Source organism: Platichthys flesus, chromosome 17 (assembly GCF_949316205.1).
Source record: "Platichthys flesus chromosome 17, fPlaFle2.1, whole genome shotgun sequence".
NCBI classification, from domain to species: Eukaryota; Metazoa; Chordata; class Actinopteri; order Pleuronectiformes; family Pleuronectidae; genus Platichthys; species Platichthys flesus.
Window position 1 is genome coordinate 19,120,200 of NC_084961.1, and position 16,030 is coordinate 19,136,229.

Below are 16,030 nucleotides of genomic sequence, written 5' to 3' on the forward strand. Positions count from 1 at the left end.
GATAAGCACATTGGTCTATATGTTTACAGCTGATGGTGGTTGGGAAGGCTGTGCTTGGATGTAAGCATTGTAAGAAGTGTGCTACAGTTGCAGCTCATCAAGTTAAAGACATACCAACATTTGAGAAGTATTTATCTGAGCCAGAGTCACATGGCAAGACTGATATAGTTCAGAGAAAGATGCAAGAAGGCTCAGTGAAGAAACTCATAATCAGTTAGCCAATAGGTCCACCCATTCCATCTATTAGCTATGCGGCTTAATTTATGAGGGTCACAGGGGGGGCTGGAGCCAATCCGAGTTGACATTGTTTTAGAGGAGTGGTACGCCCCTTTGTCAGGCCGCCAGTCCATCACAGGGCTGACATACATTCACTCTCACATTCACAATCTGGCTTTATTTGACGAGTAGGTTTACACATACAAAGAATTTGCTCTGGTTTGTACTAAAAATATTAAAAATAGGAAACAAATTTTAAAATAAAAACACTAGGGAAGGCATTGTGCAATATGATATCAACTCAATAATTGTGCAATTTGGATGTTAAGATAAGATATTAACAATTTGAAGTACGTACAGATAGTCCGGTATTTGCCACGGGAAGTTGAGTTGTCTCAGTCACTGGCGGGGATCAGTCTAGTGATAGGGACCCGGGCCTTATAAATGAGGCCAGCAGCAGTCACACCTACAAGTCAATTAAAAGTCCCCAGTCTGCATGTCTTTAGGGCGGAGGCCCCACACAGAACTCACACAAACAAAGGGATAACATGCAAATGATACACATAGAGGCTCACCAGGATACGAAGCAGGAACCTTTTTGCACTAAGGCAACAGTGCTAGCCTTGAAAATCCTACTCCCCTTATTTTCAAAGTGTTCCATAGACTAGTGATTTGATGGTCAGAAACTCAGAGCCCATCTCCACCACCAACAGGAGTATAGGAAAAGTACTGAAAACCTTAGCTTGAGTAAAAATAGCCTACAATTAGAATTACAATATCTTAGCAAACTACAAAAATTGCAAATCTGAAAAAAAGTAAAGTAAAAGTAAAAATTGTTGGGTTGCATCACATCGATCTAGTTGTTTTTTACAGTTTTTTGTCTACATTTGTTCTTCATATAATCTATGTTGTTGATATGCCTTTAATATAAGTTGCAATGTTCCTGTGAGACTGCCAACCTGTGAAAGTGTCCTAAGCTGCTTTCAGACATGCACTGAATCTGCTGACATTGTCTTGAGGGGCTGTTTGTGAGAAAATGTCAGAGTGAGCGCATGTTAGAAAACAGCAGGAGATCCACCGCAGGATTCACAGTGAGTGAGTGTATGTGTGGGTTGATGACCTTTTTTAATACATGACAAATGGGGGAACAAAAACAGTACAAATATCTCAGGATGAAAAAGCGGAACCATAAATGTAGAAGACACTGATGCAGATGTCAAGAGAGTTTTCGGTGATAAGGGCCGACACCAGTGTTGTTGTGCTGTAAACAGAAACACATGATCTTCGCAGCATAATTAATATGTGACGTCCTGTCGCTTCCTGCTGCACAACCCCTCACATGAACGCCCTGGAGATCTCTGTGCTGTTGTGAAAGCGTCTGACTGAAGAAGTTCCTGCTGCGATGTTGGGAGAAAGTCCAGAGTTTGTATGAATGGTTCTGTTTTGTGAAATGTTGGGGGTAAACGAGTCAGAACCTAGACCTGGACTATATCTTCTGCTGTTTTCTCTCATCATCCCTGTCTCACTGCAACCCTGAAACCCGGACTATACCATCCTTCACCTCACATTCAAGGCTCTACAAAGTCACGTCAACCCTTCTGTATTCTGTTCCAAGATTGGACCCCATGCAGAGCCACTCTCCCCATTGAACCATCTCTGTGCGATTTCAGCTCTGTGGCCTTCAGGCTCCCAAGCAACTTATACCAAACTATAGTGTTTGTCCCGCTTCATTGAACTTCACATGTTGTTTCATATTATTCAGAGCGTTCAGTGCCACAAACATTCCTGACTGTGTGTGTGTTCCCTACGCCCTTTATATGTCACAGTTAGTGTGAGAACGCTCTTGTCACCGGGTCCCAGTGAAGCCTGTGGTACACACCTCTGATACACAACCTTTCTGGATTTCTGAATATGAACATTGTTGTGAGAGCTGAAGAGAAGAGAGGTTTCATAAGCCTCACCATGTTCTCTGTTGTTTAAGTAGGGTACTGTTTGCAAAATCCCTCATATATATATATATATATATTTCTCTATTTGTAGATCTGCTTTAAAGGTTTCAAACCTTGGCTTTAATGTGGTAATATAGAGAGGTTTTATTACAAACTAGGGCAGTGGATGTGACTGTTGTTTTGTCACGGAAGGTCCCTTGGGGGTCTCAGCGCTGACAACAGGGCCCAGCTCCTCTCCTTATTATTTGAAAGGGTTATCAGAGACCTGTGATATATGGATGATCACACTTTACATTAAGTGATAAACCTGCTTAGTTTGTTTAGGTGAGATTTCAAAGATCTGCACCTAATGAAGCAAAGGACCCTGTGGACTCCAGTCTCTCAGGGTGCAGTTTACACACAGCAGCCTGGGCGGTGTTGTAGCTCCTGCCTGTCTCGTACTGGGGGACTCACTCCCTGCAGATTAAGCTGACATTTCTCTGTGGGTTCATCACTACCCTTTTACATTGTCACGTTGTTTTCAACTTGACATCATATACACTGTTATTGTAAAGTATCAGTTAAATCTATTTGACGGTTACGAGCACTGGCAAAAAAAAACATCAATGAAAGTTACATTTGTAGAAAACAGTGCAGAGACAAGAATTCATAATCTTAAATTCTTCAGTCTTGCAAGTTTTGCATTAATAGTCACGGGAGTATCTGACTATTTGCTCTTAACAAATAATCAATTATCGAAATAAAATGCATTTGATGATGTTTGTCTCTATAAAGCCGTTTACAGACATGAACTCCAGGTGAGGGGTGGTTCACCAGGCAGACTCAGAGATCACAGATATTTGTTTTCAGCACATTGCCCGTATCACCAATAGCTCTCTTGTCATCTTTTTCAGTGTCTTGGTGTATAGATCCACTTTTTCATCCAGAGATATTTGTATTCTTTTTTTGTATTTGTTTGTTTTTTTGCACCTGCTAAGTGTTTTGAAGCGTGATCAACACACCCACTTGCTCGCTGTGGAGGATCTTCTGCGGTTTTCTCTCATCGGCTCATTCAGATCTTTTCTGGAGATTTTACTTGGGAGCTGGTCTGAGAAACACATGTCGTTTTTTCAGTCGCTCAGAAATGATGCTTATAATATACAGTACTTCGGCAAATGTACTTAATAGCTTTGCACGCCTAATTATTGTAGTTTGATATCTCGCAGATTAAATGAATTTGAATATTCACATTCACTTTCACAACAATCCAATTGAAGAAAGTCATCCATTTCCATGTCCATCTACACCTCGGGCCAACCTCAGATGAGCCACCTAAAAAAAGCACACAAACCATTTGTAAGAGGAAACTAATAGAAATGGGAAATTAATTGAAAATGCCCTCACAAATCGCACGGCCCATTTGTGAAGCTCTTGACTTTTTACAGCCACTTTTGTTTTCTCCTTATTTGAGACTTTGCCAGTGGCAGTGTACTGACAGAAACTGGTATCAGCCGACAGAGGAGTCTGCAGCTCCAAACTTTCTGTCCTTATGTAAGGTCTCGGTTTATATAACTTGACAACTTGCTGCATCTCATGAAAAGTCACCAGCAAAAAAGAAAATGTGCTTACAAGCAACAAACTTCTGTTGTTCCTTCTTCAAAATGTCTTTGATTTCATTACCATCCACCAATGTCCACATTTGCCGTGATGATCAAGTCATCCATTTGCAGGCTTCATTGTCAATGCCTAATCCTAATCCTTTGTTCTCCTTCAGCTGTTCGAAATGACCGGAATAAGAAGAAGAAAGAGAGCCCAAAGCCGGAGCTGGCAGAGAGCTACGAGCTGACAGCAGAGCTGGAGAACATCATTGAAAAGATTCGCAAGGCCCATCAAGAAACCTTCCCCTCACTCTGCCAGCTTGGCAAATACACCACGGTGAGTTTACTGTTCTGCAGTGCCTGGAACACATCTTTCTGAAAGTATACATCTACACAGTGGGTCATTTATTTGAATCATAAAGATAACAGAGCTACAGTGTTTCTCTGATCCTGTGACTCTGCACCGGCCGGGGGATAGCGTTCCCATCTTTGATCTGATCTAGCAAACTAGCCCAGAGTGCAGAGCTCATAGTGATAATCAATCCCCTGTACTGTACTCTAAATCCAAATTGAATGCACCTCCCGAGCTCACACGTACACCACTGACTGTCCAGGCAAATCCTCGCCAGCACTTCCTCTTTCTTCTCCTGTCAATACTTATTGATTTGACATTAAGCATGATAGAAAGACAGTGAAAGTCATGGATCGTAATGGCACGATGCAACTAACACATCACCCCTCTGTTGAGACAAATCTGAGATGGTATTAGGAATTTGTATACCCCAGTTCAAAATGTTGCAAGAGTGCGAAGGGAAATTAAAAATAAGAAACGAGTTCTTATGGAGGGAAGACGATGCAGTTTCCAACATCAAATCCTCATCAGGGATGTGCTTGTGAGCCAGACAGTTCCCCATCTGGTTGCTGCAGACGCCGACTCAAGCCTCTAGCTCCTGACATGTCTGAAAAGTAGAATAAATATGGATAATCCACCTTGCATCATTATCTGCTTTTGTAAATCAAGCGACACATTCAGGCGCCGGCTGAGCTGGGTGTCGAGAGCGCTTGTCAGGGTTTTGCAGGCTTTGTTACCCCTGACATCTTCCGGCAGAAGTCACAGGCTCAGAGATCTGTGCGGATGGTGAACCCTCAAACACCAGGGCCCTGTGCTGAACTGACATCCTCCTGAAAGACCACACAGTGAGGGGATGCTTAGAGAAACCTCACCCATCACTGTCCAGTCTCAAAACGCCCGACCTTGTATGAAAATGATAACAAACCTCTCCTTCCCCTGAGGGGTGGCTCTGTGCTCGTCACGACTCGGTTGTAAAGGTCAGAGGTTATGCGGTTGAGTTTGGAGATGCTCCTTCACACAAACAGTTGAAGCTGCGGGACGGCTGACAGCTCTAAATCATGTCGAGCTGAATGCGCGTTGATTGACACCTAGAAATGGCAGCATTGTGCAGGGAGCTGACAGCGTCTAAAGTATTTGTTTTTAAGTTGACTTACATATAGATTACATTCGGTGGGAGTGAGCCGTGATTGACAAGGCGCTCCACAAACACTCTTTTGTGGGGAGAGATGGAGCGCAGGAGGGAGTGTATGCTTAATGATGTGGTGGAAATCTCATGACACATGTCAATCATTTAAAATATTGTTTATACCAGGATAAACAAATGTACTCATCAGCTCTAATGTTCAGTAAAGTGTCCCTCTCTGCCGTGATGAAGATTGTCTCTGACAATGAACCGCAGAGCGGAGATGGGCGAGACATGGGAAAACAGAGCAATAGGGCGGCAAGCAGCTGACGCCACTGTCGCTCCAGTGTACAGTCGCCTTCCACCTCCACAGCTCTGTTGTCCCCCTTTTCAGTCTATAACACAATGCTGCTAATCGCTGTAACCCCTCTCTTCTCCACCCTCATCCCATTCAATCTCCCAAAAGACACTTCCTGATTTTACAAAATAATCAGTCGGTATTGAAGCAAAATGCAAAGCTGAAAATAGTAGGACATGATAGCAGAATATTGCTCCTTGGTTACGATAGTAACCAGTGTTTGCTGTTTGTTGGAGCGGCAGTCGGCCCCAGATAAAGCTTTAATCTGGATCAGTGGTAATTATGCTTGCTCACAGACTGTGAGAAGTTCCTTATTATTAGTGATTGGATCCTGATGTGCCTTTTGAGTCCTCCTCATTGGAAACAGAAGAGAAGCTCCTGCGCCCCTAGATTAGGTTAAAGCTCCAATTATTGTGGTGAAATATTCAAATCCTAGTCTGCAGTGATTTAGGAGTTCATTGCCGGGTTAGTGGAGATAGCCGCGCAAGTGAGAGGGCTTAGCTCGACAATGAATAATGCTTCATTGACAGTGATGGCGATGACAAACGAGCCTGGCACTTTCAAAGACAAAATAAAACATTAGCGCTCTGCGGGGCCCGAGAGGGCTCCAGGCGGCCTCCACTGCTGCTGCACGGTACACAGCCAAGTCGGGAGATATTAGCCCCTTTACAGTTTGACCGCCGTCTCCATCCGTCACAGGTGCTGGCTGCTTTTACTGCCTTTTCCCTTTCTGCATCTGTGCACACAAGTCTGCTGACGTACAGCACAACGCTCATTTCCTCACAGCCCGCTTATCCTCTAATGCTGCAACTTCTATGATTTGTTTGAATAAATGACCTTAAATTAAATTAGAATTCCCCGGCAACTTCCTTGTTTCGCTGTATTGAATTATGGGACTGGTGTAATTGGCTGGAATTGCGAGGGGGGAGGGGGGGACTGTTGGAAAAAGAAAATCCAACCACGAATTATCTCACCCTCCCTCAGCTCCCCTTTTTAGTCCCCTCTCTTTCTTTCTCTCTCCAGCCAGAGGGAAGAGAGCATGATAAGTTGCTTTAATATCGGTCACCTCCAACCCCCCCAACATATGTGCTTTGTGCAAACATACACTCTCTCTCTCTCTCTCTCTCTCTCTCTCTCGCTCTCTCTCATACACACACACACAAGGCTTCCTCCGTCCCTATCAAATCAGACGTCTATCAGTGGAATGTGCATCCGTAGTGCTGTTGTGTCGACTGCAGCTCGTTATCTGTGATTTAAACACAGAGCAAATGTGTTTCTCACTTAACCTCAGATCATATTTAATGATCTCTCTCTCTGCTGTTCTCTGTCTCCCTTTATCTCCCACTCTCTCTCTCTCTCTTGGGTGGCCACACAATAGATAGTTTGCTCGTGTCCAGCTGCCGCGGTGCTAACTGCCTCACAGTAACAACCTCAGGGGGATTAATGTGTTGTGAAGAGTGTGTGTGGGGGGGGGGAACAGCTCTAGCTGTCTTCACAGTCACTTCAGCGATGTGGTCGGGAGGCTGCAGTGTCCGTGGCCTCTCGCGCTGAAACTTTCCCCGGGGCCGGGCTGAAGCCCTGTTCACACCTGGCTTTAACATCTCAGGCGATGCGATCTGTGGACAGCTCTAACTTCGTCGCTTCACACTTGGTATCGGATTGTGTCTTCATAGATGTCTCCAGTGACCACTTGTGACTGCTATTTATGTGCAAATAAAAGCTTACAGCATTTTTATTCTAAAATACCAAATGCTGTTGGAGAAGGAGAGAGGGAACAATATACCAAGTGCATAGACTGCGTAAAGTTAAAAGAAGTCGAATTTAGGTGTAAGACATTTGATTCATCTCTATAGTGCCCATTGTATACCTGTCGTTTGGAATGGGCTGCTTGCTTTGCCTGCACTAATACTGGCTGCAGCTTTCCTTCTGAAACTAAAGGTGACCTGCTGTAATTAAGACAAAGCAAGTAAAGACTGGCTGCAGGACTATACCAGTCCACTAAGAGCTGTTCACCTTTTTATTCAAGGTTTAGTGAAGCTTCACTCAGAATGCAGAGCCCCGAACCGGAGAATCCGTTGTTAATGTCATGAATGCACCCGATGTTGTGAACATGCTGTTGTCATGATCTACAGTGTCAGAGTCCTAGCCTCCGCTGCTACAGAGCACTGGTCGACTATTTATTCAAAGATTATTGTTTTTGAATGAACCATTTGTCCGGGTCACACCAAAACTGACACTGCACTGCACTTCAATTGGCCCTTAACAAATCAAATGCCAAGAGTAACGCAGGTTAGATGCATGGTTCTGCAAATATGCAAACCACGGACAATGAAAAAGATGGATTTCTGTATGGGCTTTTCGGAAATTTCAGACGTCATGGACAAAGCCATTTTATTTGGTTTGAGAAACAACTAAATGAGTATGAATGACTTCCTGTCATACAGAGGACGTCTGGTCCTCCATCACATCCCACCACACCTTCCATGCAGCACATAACACGTCCGGATGTGATCTGAGCAAACCGGTCTGAATGAATCCTCAATTCACTTGGGTGCATTCACATCTATCCTCTTGTGAACTCCTCACCCATGATGCATGTCGATGCGAGGTCTGAACAGGGCGGTCCACTGATGTTGAGGTTTGCCAACATACTGAATGCATTCTGGTTCTGCTGCTTTTTTGGTTGCTTCAGGGGAGTGGGGCTGTAAAACCTGCCTCACCTTCCTATTTTCTGGGATCTTTGGTGGTTTTCAATTACCAAATTTAAACAGACAAATGTTGAATTGAAAAAACTCCTTCAAGTGCTTCAGTCAAAAGCCCTCAGACACCTGGAAGCGGATGTGTTACTTTTCTGGGTTCAAGTGTAGAGTTGTTGTTTCTGAATGCTGTTCCACAGACTTTTCTTCCCAGCCAAGAAGAAAACACACTGAGAGCATTTTTGACATAAATGGATTGATTACATAACACCCCGTGAAACTTGACTTTAACATTCTCTCTGTCTGGGTTTTGGTTCTGCTATATAATGCATCATTTTCTTTGACTCCCTTTTCTGACAGTTTCATTCATTATTAATCTTTTCATACAGTTTCTGACTTTAAAATGACAAAGACAGAAACAGGAGGATTTAACCCAATTAATAGTCAACCATAAAGCGGAATCTTTAGGCAGATCGAATCAGTAGGTCTGGCTTAAACACACAGATCCAGCATGTATTCGCTTTGCCCACACTGAGCAGTCTCTCCTGAGGCGAGTTTGGAATTGAAGATGCTTTGCTTTCAGTACAGTTGTTTATGCTGAGTAAACAGCCAAAGTGTCCAAGGAGTTTGTTTGGAGGCGCAAAGCACTCTGTAAAAAAGTATTTTTGCAGTTGTATTTATTATCTGGAAGTAAAAAGCCTATGCAGCAGTCAATTACAGCTTCACAGGGCTTTGTTTCTGTCCCTCCTGAGGCCTGTGAATGGCAATGTGAACAACCCCTGCTCATTATATGTGTATGCAGGGCCTGGTCGTGGCACAAACCTTTTCTGATTCTGACAAGAGAACTTTTTATAGATTTCTGTATTGTTTTTATAAGTTCAAACTCTTCCCCAAAAAGCTGGATCTTGCCAAAAAAAGGGGAATCAATAGATTTAACTAACCATGAAACAACATTCGGCTGCCCAAGAAACATTCAGTAGACAAGTTCCCATTAACTTTTGAATCATTTCAACTGCAGGATATATTTTTTTAAAGGACTGTAACCCAGATTACTTTCTATATTTATTTTTAAAGCTCAGACTTTATTATTCATTATTTTGCCAATTTATTTAACCAAAAAATGTAACAGTCCAAAAACGTACTGACTGTAAAAATAATTTCTTACAGTTGCTACTTGTTCCAGATGAGTAACGGTCTTGGCAGATACCCAGTATTAACCCGATATGCATTTTACAAGGCAAATTAAAAAAAGTGAGTCTTCAGTACACAGTCTTCTACCAGGGAGACATAACAACTTAAGGTTTACTCCGTAAAACTACATATTAGGAAAATATAAATATTCATGTTTTTTTTTCATTGGACAAATGCAAACTCGCACTTCCCTTTGCACTTGCAGCTGCTTAACTCTGCACAACAGTTTCCTGCTCTTCAAGTGGAATTTTTAGACTTTGGAGGCGGGAACAGTTGCAGATGCACCCCTTGTTCAACACCCTCATCCCCAGCCTATATCTGATCTTCTATAAATATTCTTCATTTTCTCTGACATAAAGAATAAGTCAGAGAAAAACATGAGGAACATCGAGTCAGCCATTTCTATAATTCCCTTAACACATTAACAGTAAATAGCGCATTGACATTTAACAAAGGCTTTTTGAGTCGACAGCAGTGATCCCCTTAGTTTATGATGGTTACAGAAAAATGGGGGGGGGGGGGGGTTAAGTAACTAACCAATCAATTCCGTGGAAAATGGCATCTGGGGTTTTTCTGAATGATCCTCACTTTTACAGAGGGTTAGCTCCTCAGCAGGACTGTTCTCCTGTGTAGGAGGGCCCCCTCCTGTCTTCTTTATCTGTTTTCGTCCCTGGCTGCAGCAATGTCAAAGCCATTCTCCTCTTGTATATTGACATTGTCCCAGAATACAGACTCAATGAAGTGCTAAAGGCTTGGACTGTTTTGTAAAGTGAGCCTACACTCCACTCTGAATTATGTTTGCTTGACCCTGCCGGGGCTGCAGCTGTAACAATGAGTGTAAAACTCTCATATACAAACACATGTAGTTTGATCAAATACAAAAATGTTATTATAGTCAGATCTACTCTTGCAAAGCGGATAAAGCAGTGACGTTATGTTATATTATAATTATTCGTCAGCTGTCGTTCATGCACTTTTACCTTTATTACCTGTGAACGTGCTCGGTAGACTACTAATGTTGATAACCGCTGTCATGTGACCGCTTAGCGAGACCGCGGCTGTTACACTCAGTGAGGCCAGATAACGAAAAGATATGTTGAACGTGCTGCGTAGTACAGACGTCCCTTGTCTAACATATATCCAGTACATTGTGTAAATATCGTCCCTCCTCATTGTGTGAAGTGTTGGTGCGTGTACCCCTCTCTGTGAGTGTGTGCCGTGTGTCCTTGCTACATGTGGAGACTCACCCATGGAGAACAGATGGGCTATTCCGTGTTAACCATCACAAAACAGAACGGTCATCAGATGCTCCATCCCCACCATCAGCCAGCGCACCACAGCTCTCCTCTGCTACACCCAAGCCATTCCCCAGCAGCTGCTCTCCTCCGTCTGAATCTGTCACATTATCCCCTGCTCCCATGGCCATTTTCTTTCCCCTCCCTTTTTAGAACTGTTTGTTGCAGCCCTAATCCACAGTAAACAATAACCAAACCATTTTTTTCAACCATTACAGAATCTCCCCGTTGGATGTTTCCACTTTAGATGCTCCCATGTCTCAGAAACACTTGTGATAAAGATGAAGCTGAAAAATAATGGGGAGCATTGCTCTGGGATATAAGAGATGCTGTAGGCATGTAGTTTTCTTACAAGTGAGGGGAGATGCTGACAGTGTTATCTTTGGAATTAAGTCCAATTTCTCCGTTGTTTTATGATTTTAAGTACAGCAAGGATTTCACTCAAAACTGTGTCTTTATCGGGGTAAAACAATCTTTAGAGTTCGAGCCATCAGAATTGCAGGGTTAATTGCATTTCCATCCACCTTTCTAATTAGCATTTTCAGTGTTTAAAATGAGTGAAAAAAAAAAGTAATTCCACATTACGTGGAAATATTGCCTTGAAACCTTGATACGCTTAGCTGAAACAGCTGGTGCGTCCGTGAAAGTAAATGTTCTGCAGATCCAGACTGAGCGATAGTGATGATCGGGGCTTGCAAAGGCAACATCTGTATGAACGAAGGCCTCGATTGACCGAGGCTACACAACACACTTCCAGTTGTTCTCTGAATTTCAGTCTGTGCTGGTGCCATGCACGTTGAAAGATATAAAGACGAACACTCAGATTGTACGACTTCAACACAGATCGTAACCTTCCTCACATGAAAACATGAGACAATCAGAAATGTCTTATACATGTATTTCCATTATTTTTTACACTGGCTGAGATGGTGCTCTTTTAATTGCATCATCTTTTAATAAACGGTGCCTGAGTGGAAAATTAGCACCACCAGCTGTTTATTTTGAGGACGAGCACGTGACTCATAATATTAACACTAGTTAGAGAATTAATCTCTAACTAGTGAATTAATCGCACAATGGGTTCTAAAATTTGACAGAGGGGCCGGGCCAGGACCAGACGGATGGATGGATTGTTTTTGTGAACTAATACAAATGACGTGGAAAAATCATTATATGAAAAGATTTGGCCTTTAACAAGTAGCAAAGCATTTATTTGCATGGCAATTTAACAAAAAAATTGCCTTCGGAGAAAGGCTTGCTAGCCCTTTGCTATTTCGAATGCAACCAAAAAACTTGCCTTGGTAGTTGACTCTTGAATCGCAGTTTGTTGGTGAAAAAATTTAGCTGAGTCTGTAAATGAGCCGCCAACCTCTGAGCCGTTCTTGCGTTGACTGCTTGCTAGCCTAGTTAGCATGCTTCGTAGCAAAGTGATGCTACAAAGGCTGATGTTGTTTCTCGGCGTATCAGACATACAGCCTTTGATTGGACTTCAGTGAAAAAAGTATTTTGTTGTCCACTCCGTGTTAAACACTCGGGACTCATTGTCCATTTTTCGTTTCCTTGATCCGCTCATTTTACAGAAGGGCTCACAAAGCAAAGTGAAGAAGTGAAGGGAGATCATGTGCCCTTTCGAGCCCAATACACCACACTCCCGGTCAAATTTAATTTAGCTGACGCTTTTATCCAAAGCGACTTACAATAAGTGCAATCAACCCCGAGGGTACAAACCCAGAACAACAAGAAGCAAGAAAGTACAATTTCTTCAAAAATAAAGCAAAACTACAAAGTGCTATAAGTAAGTGCCATTTAAGTGCTACTAAATTGTTAGTTTGTTTGTGTCTCAGTACGTGACACAATACCAGAGCTCTGACCTGAAGCAGCTAAATGGGCATCCCTCATTTTATTACTCTACATGCATGTGTCAGGCCCCAGAGATGGTTGCTTTACTCGCATGAATTACTCGCATGAATTTCTTATGCAGTACAAGAATATAGCAACATACACATTGCGGCATCTGACAACACATTATATTCATGACAGAAACAACGTATTGTGTAGATTACATAATCTTTCAACATATCTGAAAGACAGAAGTAACCACGCAAGGTTAAGCTAGTGTTTAAAAAATGGTAACTTGTGAAATACACTATGATTCCCCCAGGTATTTGGAGGGAAACAGAAATTATCTATTCCGCCTTCAAAATAAGAGCACATTTTGATTTAATGATTAATTCTGTTATTTTGTTAATTTAGCATGGTTTGGATCCCGATGGTAAACATGCTCAAACACTGTAAATTAACATCGTTTAACCATATACATCATGGTTACTGGTTCTTTTAACAGTTTCACATTACTTTTCATCACTCTCCAGCTATCTACCAAGGAATGTACTTTTTAACCCAAGGTTTTAGCATCATTATTTATGATGAAGTTACTGTTATTTTAACTTAAAGGTGATTACTTTTAGTTTGCCACAGATGAACAAACAAGACCCAAGTGCCTATATCAGGACCCCCTGGGTTCAGGCTAGGATAGCAGAACTCTGTCAGAATCCATTCAACCAATATCAATACAGATTGTCTGGTAAGGATTAGGGAGTCATTCCCAGCTTACATTGGGCGAGAGGAGGGGTATGTTGCCAGCATATCACAAGACCAACATACAGATAAAAAAAAAAACAATCACATTCACACCTACAGAGTCTTCAATTCACCTAAACCTAATACGCATGTGTTTAGACTGTGGCAGGCCTACAATACAAGGCCCTGCAAGAGAATTGAGGTTTCTACCTTCGTTTGCCCCTGGTAAAAGTTTTTTTTTTTTTAGTTTTTCCTTACTCTTGTTGATGGTTAAGGGCAGAGGATGTCTGACCTTGTTAAAGCCCTATGAGACAAATTGTGATTTGTGAATATGGGCTATACAAATAAAGTTTGATTGATTGATTAATTGATGAGAAGAGCATTCAAACCCCACACAGAACCTGGCAGTACTAAGAACCTTAGTGGTGTGGTGACAATGATAACCAAATCGATTGTTAACAGCCATCAGAGCTTACAGATGGACTTCTTGTCATGTTGAACACAGTTGTGCACATTTAAGGGTTATTACCAACAGATCAGGAGCTCTCACTTTTTCAATTGAATTGAGCCGTTTACATCCCATCTAACTGGTTGTGTATATATATTATTTCCCCTATTGAAAGAAATAATGACAAAATAACAAAAGTAGGAACCAGGTTATAATAAATTGACAGTGTATAAAGTTGCACAGTGAGTTTTTCTATAAGAGGTAGCTGAGGCCATTTGTTGTTTTAATAAATGGCCATGAATAGCAGTTAGGAAACACATTTTCAGACTTCATTCCATATATCTTCTCTTCTGTCACACTTCTCAGCTCACCCACTCTTCACTTCCCTCGCTGTCATCTGTTATTCCTTCTCTTTCTTTCCTCTCTGGTATCTTACAGCACATTTATTTCCACTTTTTCCTCTTGCCATATATTACGAACAGCTATGTCTTTATTGTTCCCTGGCTTTCACCCGTGCTGCTTCCCTCCAGTGTAGGCTCTGGAGGGAAGCTGTATTAATGGCAGCTCTGGCTTCAAACCGCCCTGTGCTACCTGTCACAGCTCTGTTTCTGCATCCCATCATTGCATAAGCATCCCACTGGCACTGTTATGCTCATTATTGCAGGGCCCGGCCACCCGGCTCGGCTCAGCTCGACGTATTCACAACAACAATCCTGCCAGTGTTTTTGAGAGCTCTGGTCTTATGGAGCCTATTTACTGTAGGTAACTGACACATATGGAGCAGAGTGAAGAGGGTGCACTGAGGAGATCATTAGCAACAGTCTGTGCAATGACAAAGGTAGCTGCCTCTTTGCCTGACGGCTTGTTCTCTGTTTGTGTGTGTGTCTGTATTTGTGTGTGTGTGTGTGTGTGTGTGTGTGTGTGCCTCACAGAACTCGAGTGCAGACCACCGTGTGAGGCTGGACCTGGGCCTGTGGGACAAATTCAGCGAGCTGGCCACCAAGTGCATTATCAAGATCGTGGAATTTGCCAAACGAGTGCCTGGCTTCACGGGGCTGACCATCGCAGACCAGATCACGCTCCTGAAAGCTGCCTGCCTGGACATTTTGGTGGGTGTCAATCTATTTTAGAGAAATAAACTCAAGTCCTCAAGTTTCCACATGAATGAAAAACCACAGTATATACTGTGGAAGATCTGTGTGAACGTGTGTGAATATGGTGAATGTGATTTGTACTGTAAAGCACTTTGATGGTCAATAAGACTGTGGTGTATCATCGTAGTCTATTGACAGTTTTCATTGAAATTATAATTGGCCAACATAATTGTTTATGGCAAGTGTCAATTTTCAGATCACCATAAGGAATAAACTGGTTAAATCATCCAGACCCTGGTGACACAATAATTATCAGTGTAAAGTATTTGATGTTTTTTAAAACGAGATAAATCATCAGACCTGAAGACAATTAGTCAACACTACTGTAGGTGATTTTCTTCATAGATTAAAGACTGGGTTCTCCTCAACATTACAGAATATGATGCAGCAAGTTGTTTCTAGCCTTTTAATTTTTTGCAGTGTATACAGGGTTCCAGACACTGTCACTTTTCTACCTTTAACTCTATATCAGTAATTATACTGAACTAGTTTCTCTTTAATGGGGTTGCTGTAAGAAGCACAGTTTAGATGTTTCTTTGGTACGAGAGTAAACTCTTAAAATATTCAGTAATGAGCTATAAACCTCTTTAGAACTGCTCCCAGCAGTGATATAACACAGTTATATAAACACACCTCTTTACTGAAGAGGGAGTCGTCTGCCTTGGTATATTGTAATATTTATCCTCCTATCCCCTTTCCTGTTCCTCAGTGTGTTGGAATCTATTAACGTGTTTAGAGTCTGTGGTGAGCCTCAGATCTCCGGTGGCTTTAAGCCCATCTCCCATTAGACCAATCCTTAGATCTTATTGGATGATCTCCTCAGCTGGCCAATAGGAGTGAGGAAGTTCAGATAAATTGATCATGCCAGTCAATTCAGTTCATCATGAGGAGTAGCAGTCTGTAGTAGAGGTTAGATTAGACATGCAGACACATCTCTCAGCCCCGAATCTTTTTTTAGGACGGTTGCCTGTGTTTTTGAATGTGGGGCAGTCACTCCTCGCACTGCATTTGTTAATGATGCTGTGTGCACAGACGCAGAGATGTCTGCAGAGTCTGCTGCCTGCCAGCGGGTAAATTTTTGTTATTTAGGG

The 16,030-nt window shown here is 42.3% G+C and overlaps 1 protein-coding gene across 3 annotated transcripts in view; it reads left to right on the forward strand.

Annotated features, from left to right (window-relative positions):
- Window positions 1-16,030, forward strand: part of LOC133972829 (retinoic acid receptor beta-like) — a 134,171-nt gene that overhangs the window by 105,429 nt on the left and 12,712 nt on the right. For all 3 annotated transcript variants that reach the window (XM_062410405.1, XM_062410407.1, XM_062410406.1), the window contains 2 exons: window positions 3,919-4,079; window positions 14,718-14,894. In XM_062410405.1, the coding sequence (XP_062266389.1) occupies window positions 3,919-4,079; window positions 14,718-14,894 (338 nt within the window). The remainder of the gene's footprint in view (window positions 1-3,918; window positions 4,080-14,717; window positions 14,895-16,030) is intronic.